The 25,143-nt window shown below is 38.4% G+C and overlaps 1 protein-coding gene across 3 annotated transcripts in view; it reads left to right on the top strand.

The window, feature by feature from the left end:
- Positions 1-24,105, top strand: part of LOC311433127 (transcription elongation factor A protein 1) — a 53,578-nt gene extending 29,473 nt beyond the window's left edge. For 2 of the 3 annotated variants that reach the window (XM_084511880.1, XM_084511875.1), the window contains 8 exons: positions 2,967-3,072; positions 11,398-11,485; positions 12,481-12,629; positions 14,147-14,203; positions 14,709-14,863; positions 21,576-21,722; positions 22,623-22,694; positions 23,790-24,105. In XM_084511880.1, the coding sequence (XP_084368006.1) occupies positions 2,967-3,072; positions 11,398-11,485; positions 12,481-12,629; positions 14,147-14,203; positions 14,709-14,863; positions 21,576-21,722; positions 22,623-22,694; positions 23,790-23,798 (783 nt within the window). In that variant the 3' untranslated portion in view covers positions 23,799-24,105. The remainder of the gene's footprint in view (positions 1-2,966; positions 3,073-11,397; positions 11,486-12,480; positions 12,630-14,146; positions 14,204-14,708; positions 14,864-21,575; positions 21,723-22,622; positions 22,695-23,789) is intronic. The other variant, XM_084511876.1, reaches the window with a different exon arrangement.
- The last annotated feature ends 1,038 nt before the right edge of the window (positions 24,106-25,143 follow it).

The raw sequence follows: 25,143 nt of genomic DNA, 5'->3' as shown, positions 1-25,143 counted from the left end.
CTCTGACAATTTACAAGTGCAAGGAATAGGAAGGTACATGGCAGTAATTTTGGTTTGTGCTTGTGTCATTGGCCTTTCTTACCTGACTTCTGCCACAGGAAAACGAAGGGATTACATCCACTAATCTGTCATATCTAACAAGTTATGTGTGAGCAAGGCAATGTGCTTCCTTAACAGCTGTTGAGCTGAGCTATGCAAGGAGCCTGTAGCCTTTGTAGCACGTGATTTATGTGGGGATTAGAATTACAAATCTGTTTAGCAGCTGCACAATATTAAAGACGTTGTTTCTCTGATGCTAATTGTGGGTAGTGCTGCAGCTAAAGAGAGACAGCCTTTATTTTAACCAACAGGTTTTACTGGAAATCGCATGCACACATGCACACACCCCTGTGCAGAAGTAAGCCATGATCTATGGTCCTTGTTAATGACTCGCCAGTCCACTGGCAAGTTGTGGAGACCTGGGAGGTTGTTGGTAGTTATTCTCTAGGACTGAATTTGGCTTTCTTTTCGTCCAAGTGCTCACAGATTCTCTGTCCTATTACTTTCATACAATTTAAAGTTGGTACCACCAGTGCTTGCCTCAGTGGTTGCCTTTCTTCCTTTCATTTTGGCTGCCACTCTATGCTTTGTTTCGGGTTCACGTATAGGTTACTTGTGGTGACTTGTGTAGGCTGTTTGGCCTACAGCTTGAATGCTTTGGAGGTGAAAACAGATGTTTGTGTAAGTCTGAGCCTCTTAAAGAGAAGCAAAAGAGGAGTGCTTCGGAATTTGGAGTGAAGAAGAATGATCCATGTTTATAAACTGGCACAGAGATGATTCAGTTTCACAGGTTAAATTGGACTGGACAGAAGTACCAATCTTCCACTTAAAATGGCTCTCACAGTAACAGTTCCTTGGAAAACTGAGGGATTTCAAATACTGACAGCCGATCTGTGGTTGAAGCGTGGTCATTTGGAGAATATAACAATAACCTCTTGTGACTACCTGTGTCAGTTTTCAGGCAAATAGGTAGGAAGATCATACCTTCCTGTCTTTTTAAGTGAGGCCGCATCATGTGTTGAAAATAAATGAAGTGAGTTTACATACTACTTTTAAGAAAACTGAGAGTTTAGACAGTTACCAGCATAGGTTCTGCTCGTGATCGGAGAAAAAAAAATAATTAAATTTGGGTGTTACTTGAGTTTTTCTACATTAAGTAAAAATGTAGGTTGGTGTCCTTTCCCATTTCTGATAAAAGTAGGCCATAGTTATGCCCAGTTATCAGGTTTTCTTGTTTGTGTTTTTTTTTTTTTTTTTTGTAGGTACATTTTTTTCTCATTCAGATATGACAAGTACTTTATGGATTTCCAAATGTATGTTATTTTTATTGTCTGAACATAATGACCAGAGTATATATTTAACATGCCAAGGCAGTTGGTCAGTACTGCTCTGGTCAGGCCTTTGTGTGATGTAATTGCTGATGGCTAAAGCATATCATGAAAAGAGCATGCAGTCAAAAGTAGAGGAAAAAATGCAAAGTGCCAGCCCGTAAGTGAAGTCCTTGGCTTGTCCTCAGTGCTCAACCACAGAAGGGGAAAAGTGAAAGCAAGAGGAAGAGCTGCTGCATCTAGTTGGTGTTTTCTGTTAGTCTGAGTGTGCAGAGTCCATCCTGAAAAAATCTTTTATACAAGTGAGTAGCCATCTGTTTTCTTTAGTCTAAAATATGCTTAGCACTCATGTTCAGACCTGAGATTTTGATATGCTTCCTTAGTTGCTGAATATTTCAGTACATTTCCAATCACTTAGCACATCCGTGGAGCACAAAGAAGTGTTTTGTGTGGGCTGTAAGGAGTAATTTACAGGAACAAATCATTTCCATTTTTAGTGTAACACAAAGATTTAAGTTTTCCTTTAAAGGATAAGACGTCTATGACAAACCATTTCAAAAGTACATAGAATAAATTATATTTAACGAGTCTGCCAAATAGTAAATGCAGCAAAGCTGAGCATCTTAAGAACAATCTAAAAATTTACTCATCAATCAAAATACAAAATCGTAGCAAAATGCTTATTTGTCTTGTTAAATGCTTTATTCCTTTCCCAAAACTAAAAATGTGGAAATACTCTGTTATATTAACATGTTAGCTGAAAATACTCTGAAGTGAAGCTTCTTTTGCTGTTAATCTAAATGTAATGTTCACGAGGACACAAATCATAGCTCTTAAAAGGAAAAAATTCTAATTGTTAGAAGGAATGGATTGTAAATAAATCTCACCTTCACCCTGTAGGTGGCAGTAGTGCCGAAGTTTTAAAGCCTGTCACCAGCGTGGCATTTTCAGAAGTGTGGGCAGTTCTTACTGTTTCTACCTAAAAGCAGAAACCTCTGTGCTTAAGGTTTTAAGGAATCTCAATATTGCTAAAATTGCTAGGAACCTAAAACATGGCCACTCCCAACTAATACTACAGCTTCTTCCATAGCCAGTAAATGGGAATTCTAAGAATATGAAGTTGCTGAAGCAGTTAGCAACCTTCTGCTCATGCCAAAATATAAATACAGTCATTGCTTCAAAGAAAAATAAGATTTTGAGTTTAGAACCTTTGCTAAAATATTTTTATAATATTAAGATTTATATAAGGTTTTCACTTTCTTAGATGGCTTGAATGCCATACTTAGTTTAGGTAAGTAGTTCTGTAGAGTTTTTTTGTTTGTTTGTTTGTTTTTTAATGATTCAGGAACAGGAATCTTCTGATGACTCCTCTTCACCCCCAAACTTCCGTGATGTATACAAATATTACTGTTGTGCTTCACTGTAAAATGTAGAAGTTCTGTAAAGGTTTGCAGCATTTCATCCTAATATTCTTAAAAACAAACAAAAAAGTTTATTAAAAAAAAAAACGGTTGTCCAAATACAACTTCATAGAAATTTATATTTGTTTAATTATCTTCATGTCACATTTCATAGTGTATGTTTTTATTTCTGTTGCAGTCTACCAGAATCGGAATGTCAGTGAATGCAATACGCAAGCAAAGCACAGATGAAGAAGTTACATCTTTAGCAAAATCTCTGATCAAGTCTTGGAAGAAATTGTTAGGTAAGGTGACACAAACTTTTATTTATTTTTTTTACTTGTTGTTTTACTGTTTCAGCTATATGCAGATTTGATGCAAATCCTTCCACTTCCTTGCTTCAGATATACTTGTGCTTCTACTTAAGTATTGAAACTATTTGTGTGAAGGTAGTGGGTTTTTTTAATCTCTTTGACTATCACCGGTGCATTACTGTGAAAATGTATTCAGAAACAAAGTTAATATACTTTGATTAGGGCTGACAAACAGTAGGAAACCAACTTCTGCAACATGACTCATTTCTGAAGTCTCATTGCCTGCTGTTGAGCTAGAGTGACTGTGCTGCAGTACTAAAAACTAACGAACCTTTTCTTGACTATTTCCTTTGTCAAATATAACAGATACTCGGAAGAGTTTGTGCAAAACTCATATGAAAGTGTAGAGACTTTGAAGTTTGGATATAAAGTGACATGTGAAGAGAAAAAACAGTTTAAAAAACAACACCTTTAAAATTCTGTTATAACTTACCGATGGTACATATTTCTCTAAAACCTCAATAGTTTTAAATAACTTACTGATTAATGAGTTAATACTTTTTGTTTAATTTCCATTACAGCAATGAATACAGTTATTAAAACCTTTTTGTTAATAGATGGTTATTCAAGGACGCCTTGTAGCACTTAATTCTAATGTGTTTGAAAAGACTCTAATCTGAAGCAGTATCTTTGAGCTATTTTTGCTAATAACACTGGGTTGAACTCAATTTAATTTCTTTGGATCCCATTTTAAGCTTTAGGAAGCTTAAAATTTTGAAACAGGAAACAGGTTTTATTTTCTCCTGATTTAAATATTCAACGTTCTGTCTAGAAAAATATGCTAAATACCTGGCTGCCATTTTAGGGGTAGCCTCAGTCAGCCTCATTTTGTCAACTCCGTTAGTCTCATTTGTCAGCCTCATTTTGGCAATTACGAAGTATTTTATCAAATACTTTATTATTCCTTTTGTAAATGTGGTAAAAATGACTTTATATCCCTTTGTCAGTATATGCATGTAAATATGGACAAATGGTGACAGTTTATGTAGTGTTAACTAATCTTCTACAACTTACATACCCTAATAAGAAGCCACAACTTCTATACCACAGATATTTTTTAACGTATCTTTAAAATGTTAGATAACACTCGTTAGGCTAGTAGTAGTAATTAAATTTTACCAGCATATTGAGTATTACCAAAATACTTTTAAAATCATGCTGACTTTTACTATAAATTAAATGCACACTTTATAAAGGATCTGATCGGAAGTCACCAGTAAAAATTAGAAATCATGTACATCTGATTAAATTTCCACTTATATCTTGATTGAAGTCCAACTGTCTGATGCATAAAAATGGTAAGATATGTAAAAGCAGCAATAGACTTGCATATTAACTTGACCTCCTCTAAATACTTGAAAGCAGCAGCTGGACTGAGGGACCTAGCTCTCAAGTTATTCATGTAAGTAAGGAATATGTAATAAATGATTCAAAAAAGAAAAGAAAGGCTCTGTTACTGTTTTCTTTTTTAAAGATTTCTGATAGTGCAACTTATTTTAGGCAACAAAGCAGAAGAAATGTTTTCCACAGAATTCTTAACTTTTGGGAATTCTCCCAGATACTGCATTTTGCACTGGCTAAGCATTCTGGGTGTCACTGTCCTTCGAGCAAAGGAATTGCAATTCATGTGTTAAGACAGTAGAAAAAGGTTTCTGTTTCATTATTTTAAACATAATTTCAGTCAGTCAAATTTGTTTTAATATATTGTTACTATAGCTGACTGATATGTAACTGTTTAAACATTGTGAAACACAGGAATTATTATTCCTCCACCTCTGAAGTTGGTCTTGCTATAGAAGTCTGGAATAGGACTCTGATGACGGTAGGTCAATCTGAGTGTAGGCTGCTGCTGAAAGAGGTGGTCTTGACCTCCCTTTTGCGGAGGTGCCTTCTTGCTCCTTCCTGTGCTAAGACTAGTGCTCAAGTGGCTATCCAGAAGGTCAGAGTTGGGAACTGACCAGTTGTAAAGTAAACGTCTTGTTCTTCTGGATTACATCTCAACTGTGTCAGATTCTTGATCCGGCCCTTTTACAGTTCCCAATTCCTGCACAGGGATCGGGGCAGTAACATGCAGCTGGGGAAAGGTGGGATTGCTGCTTTTGATGGTTGCTACATTCAGATTAAGACAATTGTGAAATCTACTGTAAGACTGCTTTCATCAGGTGATGTCAAATATGAGGAACTGGAATGTAAACAGCAAATATTTGACAACAGTCAGAACTGAATATGTTCTTGGGGCAGAGGGTATGTGACCTTTGTTTATTCTCTAACTTTTGTTACAGGGGGAAGATATTGCTCTATGTACACTACGGTGCTAGGTTCACTACAGTTGTGATTGTGCATTTATTATATAAAATCAAACAAATTTTGAAAATACAACACTGCTTATATTAAAAACTGATGTAATTAAATTCACCTGTGTAGACCATATAAGAAAGCACAGTAGGTTAAATGTTTCACCTCTTATTTCACTGCTCAGTGTTCATTAGAACTTAGTGTCATAACTCTGGAAGATAGGGTATCTGGGCTGCATGAAGCATGGGTGGGAATCTTACAAAGTGCTCTTATTCTGTTTTATCATTAGTTTTGACTTTCTCAGAAGAATACGAAATACCATATGTTGAGCTGCTTGAGAAATCATTTTCGATTGTGCTGTTTATAGTGCATGTAAAATGGTATGGATCAAAGATGGCAACAGAAGCGGACAGCTGTTAATCGTACCAAGCATTGTACTCAGAGATCTGAAGTCTTTGTGAGTTATTTTTATAAATGACATTTTGAATTTAGGAAAGAATCTTTTGACTGTTCAGGGTGCATGTGCTACCTAAGTTTGAATGCTTTTGGAACTTGTGTTTTAAGGATGCATGGGGAACAGAGAAGAAATCAAAATAAGGTTGTGAATCACCAGAGTGTTAAGAGATATTTATGGCTCGCCTGAAACCATGGCAGGTTACAAATGCTTTTTCAGCAGGGTCAGAAGCTGCCCAGCAGAGGGCTCACAGGCATTGTCTGAAGTGAGTCACTGCGTGAGCTACAGTGAAAGGTTGCTTTCAGATGTTGTTATAAAAACGTTAAACCACACAGACTAGTTGGTCACAACTTAGATGAAGAAGCAAATTCAGTTCTCAGAATGAAATACTGTTAAGTCATACCGTAGAATTTGCAAGTAGCTATTGTTTTGCCAAGTAGTTGAGTATGTAGAGTATGTTATACAGATGCCTATGTTGTATCCACTTAGGTTATGAGGGCTTTTATGAAGTTATCCTCATTAAAAAAAATCTCTAAGGAATTTAACATCCTCTATCACAAATAATTATTCACTGAACTCTAAGAATATACAGTAAAAAAATAAAGTCCAGACCTTTAACTAAGTAAACTTAACTTCAGTAAGCTTGTGATCTGGACTGAAATTGCAGAATGATTGGACAATACTCTTGTCAGTAACCACAAGTCTGATCATATATTTCCAGGAAAAAACAAACAAACAACAAAACCAAACACACACCAAAAACCTAAAAATGGGTCCAAGAACATTTTGAAATACCTGTTTCAATATATATATATATATATATATCTTAAAACAAAATTGCTTAGTCATACTTAATAAGTGCTTAATGTTTTTAAGATAATGCCAGCCAGACTACACAGAAGTGTATTGCTCAATGGAATTTGTGCATACTATCTTCTATTATTTCAAATCTGGTTTTGATTCTGCTGGAACAAGCTGGTACAGTCTAGGACTATCTTACAGGTATGTTACTGCTGTCATTAGGTAAAGTTGTTCAAGAGCATCTAAAAACGTACTGATTGTATTTGAAAAACTGTTATTGACAAAACAAGTTCCTAAATGACAATCTAAGAATGTTCAAGAATAGTGTTTACTAAAGGTAAGAATAGTATGTGTCTTTATAGGATATCAAGTGCAAAAATAGTTTTAGAACATCTCTTAATTTACATGTCAGGTATGAGCTATAGAATCGTTTAGGTTGGAGAAGACCTTCAAGGTCATCAAGTCCCATCGCTAAACATCGTTCTGCAGTGCCACGTCTACATATCTCTCACACACCTCCAGGAGTGGGGACTCCACTGCTTCCCTGGGCAGCCTGTTCCAAAGCTTGACCGCCTTCTCCATGAAATTCTCCCTAATACCCAATCTAAGCCTCCCTGGCGTAACTTGAGGCCATTTTCTTATGTCCTATCACTGTTCACATGAGAAGAGAGTCCAACACTTGCCTCGCTGCAGCCTTCTTCCAGGTAGTTGTAGAGAGTGATGAGGTCTCCCCTCAGCCTCTTCTTCTCCAATTCCCTCAGCAGCTCCTCATAACTATTGTTTCTAGTCCCCTCACCAACTTTGTTGTGCATGCTCAGGCAACCCCATATCCTTCCTTTAGTGAGGGGCCCAGAACTGAGCACAGTATTCAAGGTACAATCTCACTGGTGCCATGTACAAGGGGACAATCACTTCCCTTGTCCTGCTGCCCATACTATTTCTGATGCAAACCAGGATGCCACTGGCCTTCATGGCCACCACTGCTGGCTGTTGACCGGCATCCCCAGGACCCGTTCTGCCAGGCAGCTTTCCAGCCACTCTTCCCCAGGCATATACCACCACATGGGGTTGTTATGACCCAGGTGCAGGACCTGGCAATCAGCCTTTTTGAATCTAGTGTGATTGGATGTGGCCAGTCCCTCTCAACAGCCTTCCTACCCTCAAGCAATTCTGCCAAACTTGCTGTTGTCTGCAGACTTGCAGAGGGTGCACTCATCCAGATTATCGGTAAAAATGTTGAACAAAGCCAGCCCTGGGGAGTGCCACTGGTGACCAGCCACCATCTGGGTTGAACTCCATTCACTGTGACTCTTTGAGCCTGGCCATCCAGGCAGTTCTTCAGCCAGCAATCTGTACACCTGTCCAAGCCGTGAGCAGCCAGTTTCTCACAGAATACTGTGGGATGCTGTCAAATACTTTACTGAAATTCAGGTAAATAACATCCACAGCCTTGCCCTCATCTACTAAGAAGGTCATTTTGTCATAGGAGATCAGGTTAGTCAAGCAGGACCAGCCTTTCATAAACTCATGCTGGCTGCATCTGACCACTGGGCACAGTTGTCCCATATGTACTGTGTAAGGACATACAAGGTGGTCTGCTCCATGACCTTCCCTGGTACCAAGGTCAGACTGACAGACCTGTTATTCCCTAGGTCCTTCTTCCTTCACTTCTTATAGATTGCAGTCCCATTCACTCTAGCCTCCTGTTAACTAGGCGTTACTATAAATTACTTCACGTTATTTAAACAAGACTTTTTTATGGCCTTCTGAAGCTGCAGTAGCTAAAACTGAAATTATGCTTTTTGTTCTTAAAAGTGATGACAATTTCAGTTTGTTTCTGAAAAAAAAAAATAAAAAGAAAAAATGAAATTTGGGTAAGTTTTAATAGCTGAATGGTTTAAAAAATAATCTTGCCTCTTCAAAGTGACCTAGAATTATAATTTAAATTCTCTAAATATTTTTCTGCTTCTATAGATTTCCTGACGTGAATCATGTTCTCATTTGAATTTTTAAATGTCTTACACAGAAAGGCTGTTTTTCCCTCTTTGTTAGAATTTCTGTGGTTGTCTGTAGTTTCCATTAGCTGTCATTCTCCCTTTGCTCTTGAGTCTGACCACTGAATGTAAAATAAGTTAATTAGAAGAGACTTCAGTCTCTCAAGGTTAACTTTTTTTGTCCTCTCCCCAAAGGATAGTTGAAATGCTGTCTAGCAAGCTGTTAATTGCATACTATTCTTTTGTCAGTACAGTATTTAATAAAATAAAGTGTCCTTGCTCATGTGTGAGTTTAAGAATAAATGCTGCTTGACACTGAATCCCCTGTCCTTGGTACTTCCCAATAGATAAAAGTGAATGGCTTAGAGTATTTCTACTAAGCAGAGAATATTGTTAACTTCATTTTCAGATTACTGAAGCTGGACTAAACAGAAACGAAGAAAAGATTTCTAATAAAAGATATCTGTGAAATCTGTGTAAACTCTTCTCTAAGAGATTAAAGATAGTGTAGTTTTGAATACATATTTGTTGAAGATCATCCAGGTGTCTTGGCTGGTGGAGTTTGATGTTGGTTTGAGACATACTTGGTTAGACTGGTCTGCAGTTGTAGAAAGAGCCATGTTTTTACCTCTTACTTTAACCCTCTGCCTCACATATACTCTGCCCTTCATAAATGAAAGAAGCAATCAGGGCTAATGTTCACCAATCATAGAACCATAGCATAGTTTGGGTTGGAAGGGTCCTTAAGGATCACCTGGTTCCAACCCCCCTGCCATGGGCAGGGACACCTCCCACCAGACCAGGTTGCCCAAAGCCCCATCCAGCCTGGCCTTGAGCACCTCCAGGGATGGGGCATCCACAGCTTCTCTGGGCAGCCTGTGCCAGGGCCTCACCACCCTCTGAGTGAAGAATTTCTTCCTAACATCTGATCTAAATCTCCGCTTTTTTCAGTTTAAAGCCATTCCCCGTTGCCCCTACGCTCCCTGACACAGAGTCCTTCCCTAGCTTTCCTTTAGGCCACCTTTAGGTACTGGAAGGCTGCTGTAAGGTCTTCCTGAAGCCTGCTCTTCTCCAGGCTGAACAGCCCAAGCTCTCTCAGCCTGTCCTTGTAGGAGAGGTGCTCCAGCCTCATCTTTGTGGTCCTCCTCTGGACTTGTTCTAATACTTTGTGTCCTGAGGCTTGGGGGAAATGCGTAGCCCAGGGTACCTGCTGATCTGTCAGTTTGTCTTAAAACCTCTGACAAAAATGATCATGTACTTAAGATGAGGGTAAATGAGACAGCATGCTTATAGAGAATATTTTTAAAATTAGGTATTGTTTGTTGCCATAGAGAGTAGTCATGTCAATATGTATGGTAAAATGGGTTTTGTTTCCTTTCTCTGTGCACCTTGGGTGTCATAGCAGAAAACGTCTGAGATCTGTTCAGCTTATAGCCTCATTTGCTTAGTAAATTTTAGTGAGGAAATCTTTAAAGTTTTAAGTTCTTGAAGTCTGGGGGAATATTCTGGAGAAGTATTTTGTGTATTTGCCTGGTTCCCATACTGTTTTGTAGGCATCTATTTTTTGAGGCAGCTGGAGACAGAATATTAGATGTGTGCTTTAAGTGCTCGAATAAGAGACCTGAATCTGTGATCTATACCACTAAGCTCCCACAAGACATGGAGATGGGGTTCTTTTGGAAATTAGGATACTTTTAGATGCTTAAACAAAGGTGTAGATACCTGGTTTGGGGTATCTTGACAGGAATGACTAAGCCTTATCAGATTTCCCTATTTTGATCTGGTTTTAGTTCTTTTTAAATATATTTGTAATCAAAATATTAACAGTCTATAGAGTCAGATGTATAATGCCAGATTTATGAGGGCTCAGAGGGGAATTAACAAAATCTAGCTTTAGGTGGGTGACACGAATCTTTCTCTCTACCTAGTGGAGAGAGTCAACCTTTCTGAAAGCAAGTCAAAGCTGGAGCTTGATTTAGCCACTCTGAATTGCCCTTTACAATAAAAAGGTGTTCACGAGGCTGCAGATCAGTGTTGTGATTGCCCTTTTTAATAAAAGACCGTTCTTATTTTCTGTGATGTTATCATCATTAAATACATCCTGTGTGGGGGAAAGGCAACTTTAAATCTTTCTAAACAATATTCCAAGAGCTATCACAGAAAATACTGTGTGCACGTCTGTAAAACTCCTTCAAAAACTTTTTGTATTTTTGTATTCTGTATTTTTTTGGCAACCATAGGTAGCTTCTACCCTACAGTTCCTTTCATTCAGTGTTTTAAATATAATTGAACAGAATGTGAAACTGTGAATATAGTTGAAAAGAATTAAATGCATTTAGTGGGAACTGGTATTTAAAACATGGGAGATGAACTTCAGAGACTTAACGAAGTCTCTGTTTAAGTAGTTATTGTGTATCTCATGCAGTAGAATTGGCAAAAATAAATTGTAGAAGTTTACCTTTTCATCATGTCTTCACTGTCATTTTAAGCAGATATTGGTCTTGACCTGAAGCATCTAAGTGTTAACATATATTTCATTTGCTGGGTTGGTGAGGGTGTTGAGGGTAGAAAGCTGTTTCAGCAAGAGAAAGTCAAGTCAGAGAGTGAGAGCTGATAGCATTTCTAACTGATTCAGAAGAAACCATCAAAGATACTCTGCCACTGTTTTAAATCAGTTATCGAGTAAAAATTTCTCATGTTTTGTATTCCCAGATGGACCTTCAACTGATAAAGATTCTGAGGAAAAGAAAAAGGAGTCTGCATCTTCCTCACAAAACAGCCCTGAAGCAAGAGAAGAAAGGTACTTAGTTCTTGAAGACAAATAATCTCACTCAGTATAAATTGGCTTTAACCTGCAAAATCAACCAGTGTGTATATATATTTAACTGTGGCCCAAATTTGTCGTATTAGAGAGAGCTGCTGGCATATTTAAAAAAAAAAAAAAAAAAAAAAGACACAGGCCAAGATAAGGCCAGACTAGTTATTGTTTGTTTATTCTGTTTTATCTGTCAGATACTTTCTTTTCTCAATCTTAGCACTGAGCTTTGAGAACTGTAAAACAACTTTCAGTTACGACCTTGCGGTAATTACATATGCTAGAGGCTTAGAATACTACTTTTGTCTTTGAGCTTATGTGTTTAATAAACAGTCTTGTTCTACACCTTTTTTAGTAAAGACAAAATATATGTTGTCAGAAAGATAAGCCCATGTAAATGACGCTTGAGGAGCTAGTGAGCATTTGCAAAATAGTGTCAACAAGTCTAGTTTTCCTGTGTGTTTCTGTTTGTAGTGAATCTGTTTACAAGTGCCATTTTCAAATTGAAATTTAACTTCTAATCATTTGTCCCAAAGTGAATTGAAAACAGTTTTACAGTTTGCAAAAGCAGCCTTACACTATAGTACCACTTCAGTATGCTAAGTAGAGTGAATGCAATGCACTCGCTGCAAACTGAACATTAGAATGGTATTTTTTCACTGTTTTATAAAGCAAAGTTCCATGAGAAAAAATGGTTTCATGTTAATGTAGAGAACTGAGAATTGAAACTTACCACATCATGGAATGAAATACCTGCTGTCTCTCTTGTGTGAAACACCCTAGCTAACATTCTAAAGACATTTTAAAATTTTATTGCCTCCAGAGCCATAAATAGCTTTTAGAAAGTGACCTGTATTCTCTTTTATTTTTTTCAATATCATCAATGGGTATAGCAAAAGATCTGTGTTTTGCCCCAGAACAAAGTCATCTGAAGAAGGGAAAAAATACGTAATACTAGTTTTCTTCTTGCCTTTTTCTAGCAGTTCAAGTAGCAATTCCAGCAGCAGGAAGGAGGAGGGTAGTGCTTCCTCAAATTCTTTCATCCGTTCTTTTCCTCGAGCTCCAAGCACTTCAGATTCTGTACGAATGAAATGTAGAGAAATGCTCTCTGCAGCTCTCAGAACGGGAGGTGAGCTTTGTAGACCATATTTTCAAGTTTAACTATTTCCTTTTTCATTTCAGTCCTTCCCACTCTGTTCTTCTCCTGCCCTTGTTTATTGTATTCTTTATGCCCAATACCCGTAGGCCAGTTCACCCAAGCTGCAAGAAACTGGGTAGCCTTGGCAGTATGGATATGTTTTGAAATACTTTTTTGTTGCTGGTGATATGGGATGTTTTGTAGCTTCTGTTCAACTGATATCTTGCCTAGAGTGGACCTTCTTTTCAGGAAGTTATTTCCTCTGTAATGCCTCATTTGAATCTTTTAATGGAAGCTGCTATTTTTTGTCTTATCTGTGACTGAATGGCACTTTATTCATGACTGCCTTTCTTACTCCAGTCCTGTGAGCCTTCAGATTCCAATTTCTGAAGGCTGCCTTTTTGTTTTGATTTAACCTTGGAGTTTCATTGATACAATCACAGTAGCATTCTTGCATTGTTCAGCTTTCATGCCTTATGGGCATCTGTAAATTGCTTAACTGTTACTGTTGTTTTTGTGTGTGTATGGTGTTTTTTTTTTTCCCCATCATGTACACTTTAAACTGGCAAATAAAAAGTTGGACTACTCAGAATACCTGAATTCTTTTGGGTCCTTCTCTTCTACCAGAACTTATGACCCACCTCCTCTTTCTCTGTTGTTAGCTTAGGTGAAGCTGACACAGTGTAAGCAGACTTCTGAAGTAATCTTTTTTACTCTTTTCACTCTTTTGTTCTTTACTTTTAATTCACATAAATTACAACACAGACACTAATCAAAGCCGACTAAAGACCTTGAATTTATGGTCCTCTGTATCTGTAGTTCATAGACTTTAAAAACATTTGTAACCAGAAATGTGCATATAGCATCTTAGTTTTCATAATTATATGTAGTTGGAATTTTATCTAGGTTTCCAAGAATTCTTTTCCTAATGTTACCAAGATTGCTATGGTTTACTTCTTCTAATTTGCATGTTTTCTGACTCTACAGCTCTGCATTTTTTTTTAATTTAATTCAAGTGTTTCTAATGAAATCAGTCTCTTGCATGCTTGCAAAACATTGTGTGGCTTTTGTTGTGTGGACTGAAAGAATTGATAAGACCTGATAAAGAATATTTTCTTTTTATAAAAACCTATTTTTTGCACAGATGCATGTTGGAAATGGGTAGATTCTGAGCCTAATAGAAGACTTTTTTTTCTTCTGTATAGCAAAGTGTTTTTTATTACTACTTGTGTTTGCAACTAGACAGAAATTTTTGTGTGAAAGATATAAGGCTATTAAGCTTTTTAAAAATCTTTTATTGTTCTTCATTTAACTTATTTTTCTTCAAAGTAAAGTTTCGAGATAATAAGTTTTTAGTAAATGAAACTTTTTGTATCAAAAAGAAAATTCATTGTGTTTGTTTCATAATTTGTTCTATTTTGATGTTCTGAATGGGCACTCAGTGATATAAAATACTGCTGAGATCATAGAGTGCTAATAAATAATATTTTATTTTTTGTTGTGTTCAGATGATTACATTGCTATTGGTGCTGATGAGGAAGAGCTGGGTTCTCAGATTGAAGAAGATATCCTTTGTTGTGCTTTAGGATAAGAGAACATTGATAATCTTAAAAATTAGTTTATTTTATCTGTATAGTGAATATTTTATTTAACCTAGGACAAAACCAAGCAAACTGTGTTTAACACATCAGTTCAGAAATTCAGTGTTTAAAAAAATACCACAGCCTAAACCACATACCTTAAAACCTGTAGTTTTTTTTATGTGTACGATTTTTATTCTTACTTTTTATACAGAAGTTAATTGATCCTCAGGATGGACTTAAATTTATGGCTGATTTCTGAGAATTTTGATTAAAATTCTATTACCACAAAATTCACATTTCGCAAACTGTGCTAAATTACAATTATGTTTTGGCAGGACGTGAACTAGTGTCTGCTTTGTTGAACAGGAAAGGAACTGTTGTTTGGAGGTGGGGGAAGGACTTGGCTTTAAAAGATTGCCCCCAAAAAAGAATATTCTTTAGCGCTCTGTTTTACTTGCTAATGTTTTGTTCCTTAAATCCAAAGCACCAATTTTTCAGGAGTTTAAAAACACTGATATGAAATACAAAAATAGGGTACGAAGTAGAATAGCAAATCTCAAGGATGCAAAGAATCCAAACCTAAGGAAAAATGTGTTATGTGGGAACATACCTCCTGACAAGCTTGCCAAAATGACAGCAGAGGTAAGTAAACCATATGTCTTGAACTGTTTCCCTATTGGACTTATGTCCTGGCCACAGAAGCAGTTAATATAAGGTGTTTGTACTTCGAGAGGCTATGGCTTGTTTGTGGCTTTCACAGTTTGAATTATACAGGGCTTTATTGGTGCAGAGCAAACGGAAGTGTTAACCGTGTTAATGGTTCCTAAACATCTGATTTTCTCTGTGAGTCATGGGACAGGTAAGCTGTCGTTTGCAAGTTCTGTGAAGCACAGAATATTGGGTAGTTTTTGAAAGGCCACGTGACGTATCAGTGATAGCTTAAGTTCAGGAAGATGTAAATAAATATATCTGGCTAGTGATTTCAAGCTGTTAACCAATTCGTGCTTCTGGATATGTAATACTACCATCTGTGGTAGTCTGTCTTGCCATTTGTTTTGCAAATACTAACCTCTGCTGTTATACCCCTATGCATGGGATGACACTGTGGTAAAAATCAGTCCCTCTCCTTTTGGCATTTTCAGTGTTGAGTCAAAGCTTATCTCAAATTTGACAGATTACTTGAAATGATTTTGAAGGAAACTCTTCACAATAAATAGAAAGACGACATAAATGATGGGGTAAAGAAGCTAGGAGAATTGCCCTTTGAATCAAATTAAATTTATGCTATTGGAAGAACATTTTGAGCACTTTAATAGAAATTTTTGTTCAGATGCTCGCTGTCTTTGTATTTATAAATCAAAACAAATCTAGGAAGTCTGAAGTAAAAAATTAGATGTTATACGAAAGGAAAATAAAAGCATGGTTAATATCTGATTTCTGTTCTGTACTTCTGCTTGTATGTGTTGGATTCTGTTACTTCCCACCCTCCTTATACTGGCCACAATCAGGTAGGTATAAAGGAGTATCATGGAGACTGACAAGAAATTAAATTTATAATCAAGTAATGAAAATCATGACTAGTTTTGATCTGAAGGAATAGCTTTTTATAAAGCTTTATATCAAGGCCAGGGCAAATGAAGGCTGATAAAGGAACCTGTAAAGAGCAGTAACTTAAATGCGTATTTAGAGTTTTTGTATTCTACATGCATGTGTATGTAAATATGCACAAAAATACATTTCATGTTACCCAGTGCCCATTCTTTGTTTTAACTGATGTCTTGGACTAAGATTTTAAATGTAATGGCTAAAATAACCTGTTCTATCAAAAAGATGATTTCTGAAGTCAAATCACATTAATACAAGATTTACAAACAAAGAAAAAAAGCAAACAGTAAATATGAGCTCTTCGGTTAATATTTTGAAACTAGCTGTACATGTGAAGTTTTATGCAAAACAAAGTCTGCTTTCACATAATCTTACCTAACAAAATGCTTAAAAAAGGAAAACTTACTAGAAGAAGTTGTTAAGCAATTAATTAAAGAAGGTGGCTTGTTTGTGCAGTATTATGAGACATCCACCTGGGGTGCAGTAACCCCAAGCAGAGCTACAGGCTGGGAGAGGAATGGTTGGAGAGCTGCCAGGCAGAGAAGGACCTGGGAGTGATGGTGGATAGTCAGCTGAATATGAGCCAGCAGTGTGCTCAGGTGGCCAAGAAGGCCAACAGCATCCTGGCTTGTGTAAGAAGCAGTGTGGCCAGCAGGTCTAGGGAAGTGGTTGTCCCCCTGTACTCGGCTCTGGTGAGGCCACACCTCGAGTACTGTGTTCAGTTTTGGGCCCCTCGCTACAAGAAGGACATCGAGGTGCTTGAGCGGGTCCAGAGAAGGGCGACGAAGCTGGTGAGGGGCCTAGAGAACAAGTCCTATGAGGAGGGGCTGAGGGAGCTGGGCTTGTTCAGCCTGGAGAAGAGGAGGCTCAGGGGCGACCTTATTGCTCTCTACAGGTACCTCAAGGGAGGCTGTAGCGAGGTGGGGGTTGGCCTGTTCTCCCACGTGCCTGGTGACAGGACGAGGGGGAATGGGCTTAAGTTGAGCCAGGGGAGTTTTAGGTTAGATGTTAGGAAGAACTTCTTCACTGAAAGGGTTGTGAGGCACTGGAACAGGCTGCCCAGGGAAGTGGTGGAGTCACCATTCCTGGAGGTCTTTAAAAGACGTTTAGATGTAAAGCTTAGGGATATGGTTTAGTGGAGGGCTGTTAGTGTTAGGTCAGAGGTTGGACTCGATGATCTTGAGGTCTCTTCCAACCTAGAAATTGTGTGTGATCCTGTGATCTCCATTTGAGTAGAGCTACCCCTGTCCTGGTTTCAGTTAGCACAGAATTAATTTTCTTCCTAGTAGCTGGTGGAATGCTGTGTTTTGGCTTAGAATGAGAAGAGTGCTGATAACACCCCGATGCTTTAATTGTTGCAGAGCAGTGCTTATACTAAGCCAAGGACATCTCAGCCTTTGCTCTGTCCTGCCAACGGGCAGGCTGGGGGGTGCAGTAAGAGCTGGGAGGGGACAGACCCAGGACAGGTGACCCAAACTAGCCAAAGGGGTATTCCATACCATCTGACGTCATGCTAAACAATATATAGGGGTGGCTAGCCGGGGGGAGGGGGCCGGACTGCTCGGGGTTAGGCTGGGCATCGGTCAGCGGGTGGTGAGCAATTGCATTGTGCATCACTTGTTTGTACATACTATTATTACTTTCGTATTATCACCATTGTATCATCATTATTATTATTGTTATTATTATTTTGTTTTTTTTTTTTTTTCCCTGTCTTATTAAACTGTCTTTATCTCAACTCACGGGCTTCACTTTCCATTTCTCTCCCCCGTCCCAGAGAGGGAGGGGGGAGGGTGAGCGAACGGCTGCGTGGTGTTTAGCTGCCGGTCGGGTTAAACCACGACAGTCTTTTTGGCGCCCAACGTGGGGCTTCTTCAGCACGACCCACCTCCTCCTCTGATGATATCCCAAAGTATTTGCCTTCTGGCCAGTCCATGATCACTTCCAATATTCCTGGGCGGCTGGGGTTTCCTATTCGAGCCCGCTGAGTAATCAGTGCAACCCACTTGCTCCATGTAGCATCAGTTGCATGATGCGTAGAGGGGACCCTTCCCTTGAACATCCAGCCTAGTACCGGTAATCGGGGTGCTAGGAGGAGCTGCGCTTCAGTACCGACCACCTCCGAAGCAGATCGAACTCCTTCATATGCTGCCAATATCTCCTTTTCAGTTGGAGTATAGCGGGCCTCAGATCCTCTGTATCCCCGACTCCAAAACCCCAGAGGCCGACCTCGAGTTTCCCCAGGTTCTTTCTGCCAGAGGCTCCAGGTGGGGCCGTTCTCCCCGGCTGCAGTGTAGAGCACATTCTTTACATCTGGTCCTGTCGTATTGTGGGGAAGCATCGGAGATGGAAGGCTGCTGTATGGAGTCCTACGCGACGAGTTGCAGAAGCTGCTGAGGGAGAAGGTGAATCGAGTCAGTTTGCAGAAGTGAAAGCCATTCAGCTGGCTTTAGACATTGCTGAACGAGAAAAATGGCCAGTTCTCTATCTCTACACCGATTCATGGATGGTAGCAAATGCCCTGTGGGGATGGTTACAGCAATGGAAGCAAAACAACTGGCAGCGTAGGGGCAAACCTATCTGGGCTGCTGCATTGTGGCAAGATATTGCTGCTCGGGTAGAGAACCTGGCTGTGAAAGTACGCCACGTAGATGCTCATGTGCCCAAGAATCGGGCTACTGAAGAACATCAAAACAACCAGCAGGTGGATCAGGCTGCTAAGATTGAAGTAGCTCAGGTGGACCTGGATTGGCAGCATAAAGGTGAATTATTTATAGCCCGATGGGCCCATGACACCTCAGGCCATCAAGGTAGAGATGCAACATACAGATGGGCTCGTGATCGAGGGGTGGACTTGACCATGGACGCTATAGCACAGGTTATTCATGACTGTGAAACATGCGCTGCAATCAAGCAAGCCAAACGGTCAAAGCCTCTTTGGTATGGAGGACGATGGCTGAAATATAAATATGGAGAGGCCTGGCAGATTGATTACATCACACTCCCTCAAACTCGCAATGGCAAGCGCCACGTACTTACAATGGTGGAAGCAACCACCGGATGGCTGGAAACATATCCTGTGCCTCATGCTACCGCCCGGAACACCATCCTGGGCCTTGAAAAGCAAGTCCTATGGCGACATGGCACCCCAGAAAGAATAGAATCAGACAATGGGACTCACTTCCGAAACAACCTTATAGACACTTGGGCCAAAGAACATGGTATTGAATGGGTGTATCACATCCCCTATCATGCACCAGCCTCCGGGAAAGTTGAACGATACAATGGCCTGTTAAAGACTACCTTGAAAGCAATGGGCGCTGGGACGTTCAAAAACTGGGATACGCATTTGGCAAAGGCCACCTGGTTAGTCAATACTAGGGGATCTACCAACCGAGCTGGACCTGCCCAATCAAACCTGTTACGTACTGTAGATGGGGATAAAGTTCCTGTAGTGCATGTAAAAAATATGCTGGGTAAAACAGTCTGGGCTACTCCTGCCTCAGGAAAAGGCAAACCTATTCGTGGAATTGTTTTCGCTCAGGGACCTGGATATACTTGGTGGGTGATGCAAAAGAACGGAGAGGTCCGGTGTGTACCTCAAGGAGATTTAATACTGGGTGAGAATAGCCCATGAACTGAATTGCACCATGTTAAATAGTATATTATACTGTATGTTATCACTACCATGATTACTATAGGTGACTAATTAGAATGTATGGAAAAGAGTGTAACCTGAGCATGACATAAATGGTATGGAATAAGGGGTGGATAGATGTCCTGGTTTCAGTTAGCACAGAATTAATTTTCTTCCTAGTAGCTGGTGGAATGCTGTGTTTTGGCTTAGAATGAGAAGAGTGCTGATAACACCCCAATGCTTTAATTGTTGCAGAGCAGTGCTTATACTAAGCCAAGGACATCTCAGCCTTTGCTCTGTCCTGCCAACGGGCAGGCTGGGGGGTGCAGTAAGAGCTGGGAGGGGACAGACCCAGGACAGGTGACCCAAACTAGCCAAAGGGGTATTCCATACCATCTGACGTCATGCTAAACAATATATAGGGGTGGCTAGCCGGGGGGAGGGGGCCGGACTGCTCGGGGTTAGGCTGGGCATCGGTCAGCGGGTGGTGAGCAATTGCATTGTGCATCACTTGTTTGTACATACTATTATTACTTTCGTATTATCACCATTGTATCATCATTATTATTATTGTTATTATTATTTTGTTTTTTTTTTTTTTTTCCCTGTCTTATTAAACTGTCTTTATCTCAACTCACGGGCTTCACTTTCCATTTCTCTCCCCCGTCCCAGAGAGGGAGGGGGGAGGGTGAGCGAACGGCTGCGTGGTGTTTAGCTGCCGGTCGGGTTAAACCACGACAACCCCCATTGAGTGTAGGCACTGGTTTAATATCTGTTTTGCCAGGAACTTGGGAGAAGTATCAAAAAATTTGTGTGGCAGTAGAAGAGCATTGTTGAGCTTTGCTCTGACATACATCAACCATCATCATTAAACTTGCAGTTTCTTTATTGACTGCAATAGGAATAAACTACTGATGTAAATTAATATCTATTTATATTTACATGCTTTAGATACAATGCCTTGAATGAAGAAGAAAAGCCTGAGTAAAAAAGTTCCAAATTTCTTCAAGTATTAGTTATTAGGTGACAGATAATTATTAGTAATAGGCATTACTGTTTATATTGTCCTACCATGACAGTGCTTCAGCACAAGAAGAAATCCGGTCTGAGCCTTTATTTGGAATCATATTTTGTAGAAGTCACTCTGAAAAGGAAACATGGTCTCTGGCAATCCAGGCTCTCAAGCTAACAGAGAAGTATTAAATTTAGCATATGACTTTTTTTTTCTTTTTTCAGATGGAAAAGCATTTTATCTAAAACCAGATCCTGTGCCTGTTTGAAAAATGATCTTTTTTTTTTTTTCTTTTTGTGAGGAACAACACTTCTGTTCCTTTCTGTTTTCCTCCTGTGTTCCTGATAGCATTGATTTCGTAGCAGATTTTTGGACTTTTTTTTTTTTCTGTGAGTTACTGCCTGGCATCCAGGCTTGACACAAGGTTTGTTGTTATGACAAGGGATGCGTCCACTGTACATCTAACAGAGGGTTTGTAGGGTATACAATAATAAGGGAATGTGCAATTTAGCAAACAGCTTTGAGGTGCATACTTGATGAGGTGTACGATTTTTAGCTTGGGAAGCATACTTCCAAGGTTAAACGAGAAATACTAAGATTTTTGGACTTCTGGTAACTTGTGGTAAATTATGGCAGAGTTGTATTTCTCTGTACAAATATGGAAATAGTCAAGATGGTGTAAATTCTTCCTGCAGTCACTATCATCTGTAGGTCAATGAGATAGTTATGCAAAGATCTAACCTAGGGAGAGGGCCTTTTTCTTTACCTCAAGAGACCTTTTAAATCCTTTCCTACTGTGTATCTGTTACACTTCTGAACTTCAGAAATGTGTTTGCATATAAATGTTTCTAGGTGTTTGAACTTCAACTGCATTAAAAAAGTATTACACCTTTTGTAGCTTGTGTTCTTTGAAACATTCCAACTTAAGTTTTGTAAAAGCAATATTTTGTAGAATTTCTTTGCCCTTTGATAAAGCAGTTATTCATGGATTCTAGATAAGAAATAGAATGTGCGTTTAGAATTGTATGGTTTGCATACTAGTGATGATTTCTTTAAAACAAAAACTCCCTAGTAAACTGTCTGCAATTTGTCTATAACAGGAAATGGCAAGTGATGAGCTGAAAGAAATGCGCAAAAATCTGACCAAAGAAGCTATCAGAGAGCACCAGATGGCTAAAACAGGAGGTACCCAAACTGATCTGTTTACATGTGGCAAGTGTAAAAAGAAGAACTGTACGTATACCCAGGTACGTGGCTATTGAGACTGTTCGTTTTCCTTCTTCAAAGCTGAAGTCCTGTACATCTAAACATTGTCAGAGAAAAGTTTTAATTACAAAATGAACATTTAACAAAATACTAACAAATTACAGAATACATGGAGACAGTTGGATATACTTAGATGTTTTTACACGAAGAATCTTTTTTGTATTAATTTACTAAAGAATGTATTTAAATCTAAGCTGAGTATTTATATAGCCTGAAATGCCAGTTTCTTTGCGATCCTGTTTTTTTGCTAATTCTTCTGATTACATTTAATAATCTGGTTTTATGTGGATGAGAACTAATTTGCTGGTTGTAACGTATAAACATTTATTTCTAAGAGAGGAAGTGAATACATGTATATAACCTGCCATTTGACTAATTTTAGGCACTGATTTACAGTTGTTCCTGCAACCTTTTTCTATTTTAATATATGCACAAGAAGTGCTTTAATCTGCTTAGCAGTGCTGCAGGGTGTGTAATTTTGATTACAGGATCAGCTATGTTTATAATTTAGTATTTTATGTTAGTTGCTTTAAACAAAGCTGTGTTTTTGTTGGGAGCCTTTTAAGCCTTTGTATCTGTAAATATATGTAAAGTTGAACTGCTTTACTGCAGTTTTTTGTCCTAGAAGTATATGAACAGTTTTGATGTTGAAATAGGTATTTTAGTGCTTCTAAATCTGTTAAAACGTAAGTTTATGATCACTTTGCAGTCCAAGCAAACAAAAAGTCTTCAATGGGTACAAAAAGTTAACTCATGTTCTTAATCCAAATGTATTTTCTTAATGTTACACTTTGATTTTAAACCTTTGCATTGAACACGTGCTAACAAAAGTTGAACGTACTAATTTTCCTTTTCTGCTCTGGCTCTTGCCTTTGCTAAAGGTTCAAACACGCAGTGCTGATGAACCTATGACAACATTTGTTGTCTGTAATGAATGTGGAAACAGATGGAAGGTAAGACTATTAGACTGTTCTGCATATCTGATAGTAGACAGCCAGGCTGTGCTTAATTTTCTGTTTTACAGTAAATGACAGCTGAGTTTCTATTGACTTGTGGTAGTTTCTTAATTCATTAATGATATTATATGTTGATATTGTGAAATAGTGTTAGGTTGGAAAACTGACTGAAGGTGTTGAGAACACACAAGTGGTTAGCTGGGGGTGGCTAAAAAATCAGGATATTGACTTAGACCTTGTGACATTTCTGTATGGCAATGCATAGTACCTAAAAGTGGCAAGTCAGTCACTGCTTTTTCCCATTCTTCACCCAAAGATATTCCTACTGTTTTTAATCTCTGTTGATGGGCGGGTTCGATGGGTGGAATAGGCCTTTTTACACCTTGTGTTGCCTTTTCCTTGTATTTTCTACTCTAAAAAGAACGAGGATAAAAAAGAGAGAACTGCTGCCATATTCCTGTGTCAGATTAAGTGTAGGAGAGTGATAATTTGCTTTATTTTATTTTATTTTTTTAAGATTGGGAAATGGGGATTATAAAACAAACAACAACAAAATCAAAAACCTTCTCAGGAGCAATAGTAGTCCAATCAAGTGGCAAAATATGTTATTGGAATGAAAGCCTTTAAAATTTAGTACTTAAGATGTGAAGGCTTGCAATACGAAGCAAGACATCTTCATTTTGTAAGTCTATATTAAGAAGGCTGCAGCTCCGCAGAACCACATTGCATAGCATACATTAAGATTATGGCTTAAAAAAATCTTTTATGCATCTTCTTTTATGCATCTTGTTACTGAATACAGTTCAAATCTGTGCTCTGAGATATCTAAATAATTTATGAAGCTTAGAAGTTGTTTGAGGCATCACGTAGAAAAAGTGCATTTGTCCTTAAAACCCTTTGTAAGGTGGCAGCTATGGAAGTCTCTATAAAATGCTTGAGTGAAGGAATGTTTGTATTATATAAGCAAATGCTTTAACGAGTAATTTCCATATCCTAACTATGGATATGTAACAGTCATATTACTGTTTCTTCTTGCAAGGATTTAGAAATAAGCTGTGTGAAGACCTTATAAAGTTTCTTTTCTTTTGACAGTTCTGTTAGAAGAAGAAATTGTCAAGACATCTGGACCAGTATGAAAGTGGATTTTGTAATTAGCTTTAAAACTAGGCTAAGCATCTAGCTTCCTGCAAATGAGTTGTTTTTCTTTTTATTTCTTTTTTTTTTTTTTTTTTTCAAAGCAGCATACATGCCTGAATTTAGCCTTTGGTTTGACACAACCAACATTTCCTTAAATGCCTTCCTATAGCTAATAGTCGGTAGGGCCAGGTTGCTCAACTGTAATGGTGAATGTTAAAATATTTTTTCATTTTTATAAGTAAGTTCACATTAAAATTCTATCAATTAAAAATTTTGGTAATCAGTTTGTGTTTTTTTTTTTTTTCCCCTATGTGAATGATGTATTTACTGTGTGTGTGTGTACGTATATTATATATATTACATTCTGAAGCATACACCTTCTTCCGATACGTATTTTACCTCTCCACATTTGCTCGGTTGTAAGATTGGAATTTACTTTTTGCTGCTGCATTCACTAATTTTGCAAAGAGTCAAGGTACCTGACTGAATTTAATTATGTTGAACCTGCTTGCTAACTAAATCTTTGGTGTGTACATACCAGTTCTTAACTTGGACTAAATTTGTGGTCATGGGTTTTGGAGCTTTATTAATGGATGCAGTAACCTCTTTTGTGATGATTGGTTAAGCTTGTTTATGCAACCAGCTTTGATCAATGCAATTTATTTTATTGCCCAAAGCATGTATTTTAGATGTTATCAGTAGGTATTATTTCTAGGAATATCTTAAAATAGTCAGTTAAATCTGATTTGGTTGTTCACTTTTCCTTATTGTGCTCGAAAACCAACTTTGCTTTACACGTTGTTTATAATAAGCAAAACCATCTTGTTGTGGCCTGTCCTGCTGACACCAAGCTGACCAATTCATGACAAGACAAAATGGCTGGGAAATTAATAGTAAATTCACGTCATATGAATGGCATTCATTTTGTTCATGAACTGAATTTTGAGATGTTGAGTATCTGATGTAAATCGTAGACCTGCAGGCAAGAATAAATTTTTAAAACTACAACCTTTTCCATATGTGGGATGGTAGAAAAACTGGTTTGCTACAGCCTGCTTTTTAACAGTGCAGGAGGTTAGAAGTACTTTCAGATGCACTCTCCACAAGAACACGTCAACGTCTTTAGAAGAGATGGAGATCTCATGCTGTACCTAGGGCTACGTTATCTCATTTATCAAAGCCTGGGGCTGAGGAGGTCCATCCTGACAGTGTATATAGGACTTGTGGGGAAGGGTGGGGAGAATACGTGCAGTCTCTGGAGAATAAATTCATTGACTGTAAAGGAAACAAATGAATTTTCTGGCAGGTG

The sequence above is a fragment of the Aythya ferina genome, assembly GCF_964211825.1.
Source record: "Aythya ferina genome assembly, chromosome: 2".
Lineage (NCBI taxonomy): Eukaryota > Metazoa > Chordata > Aves > Anseriformes > Anatidae > Aythya > Aythya ferina.
This window is presented reverse-complemented; position numbering and strand designations above follow the sequence as displayed.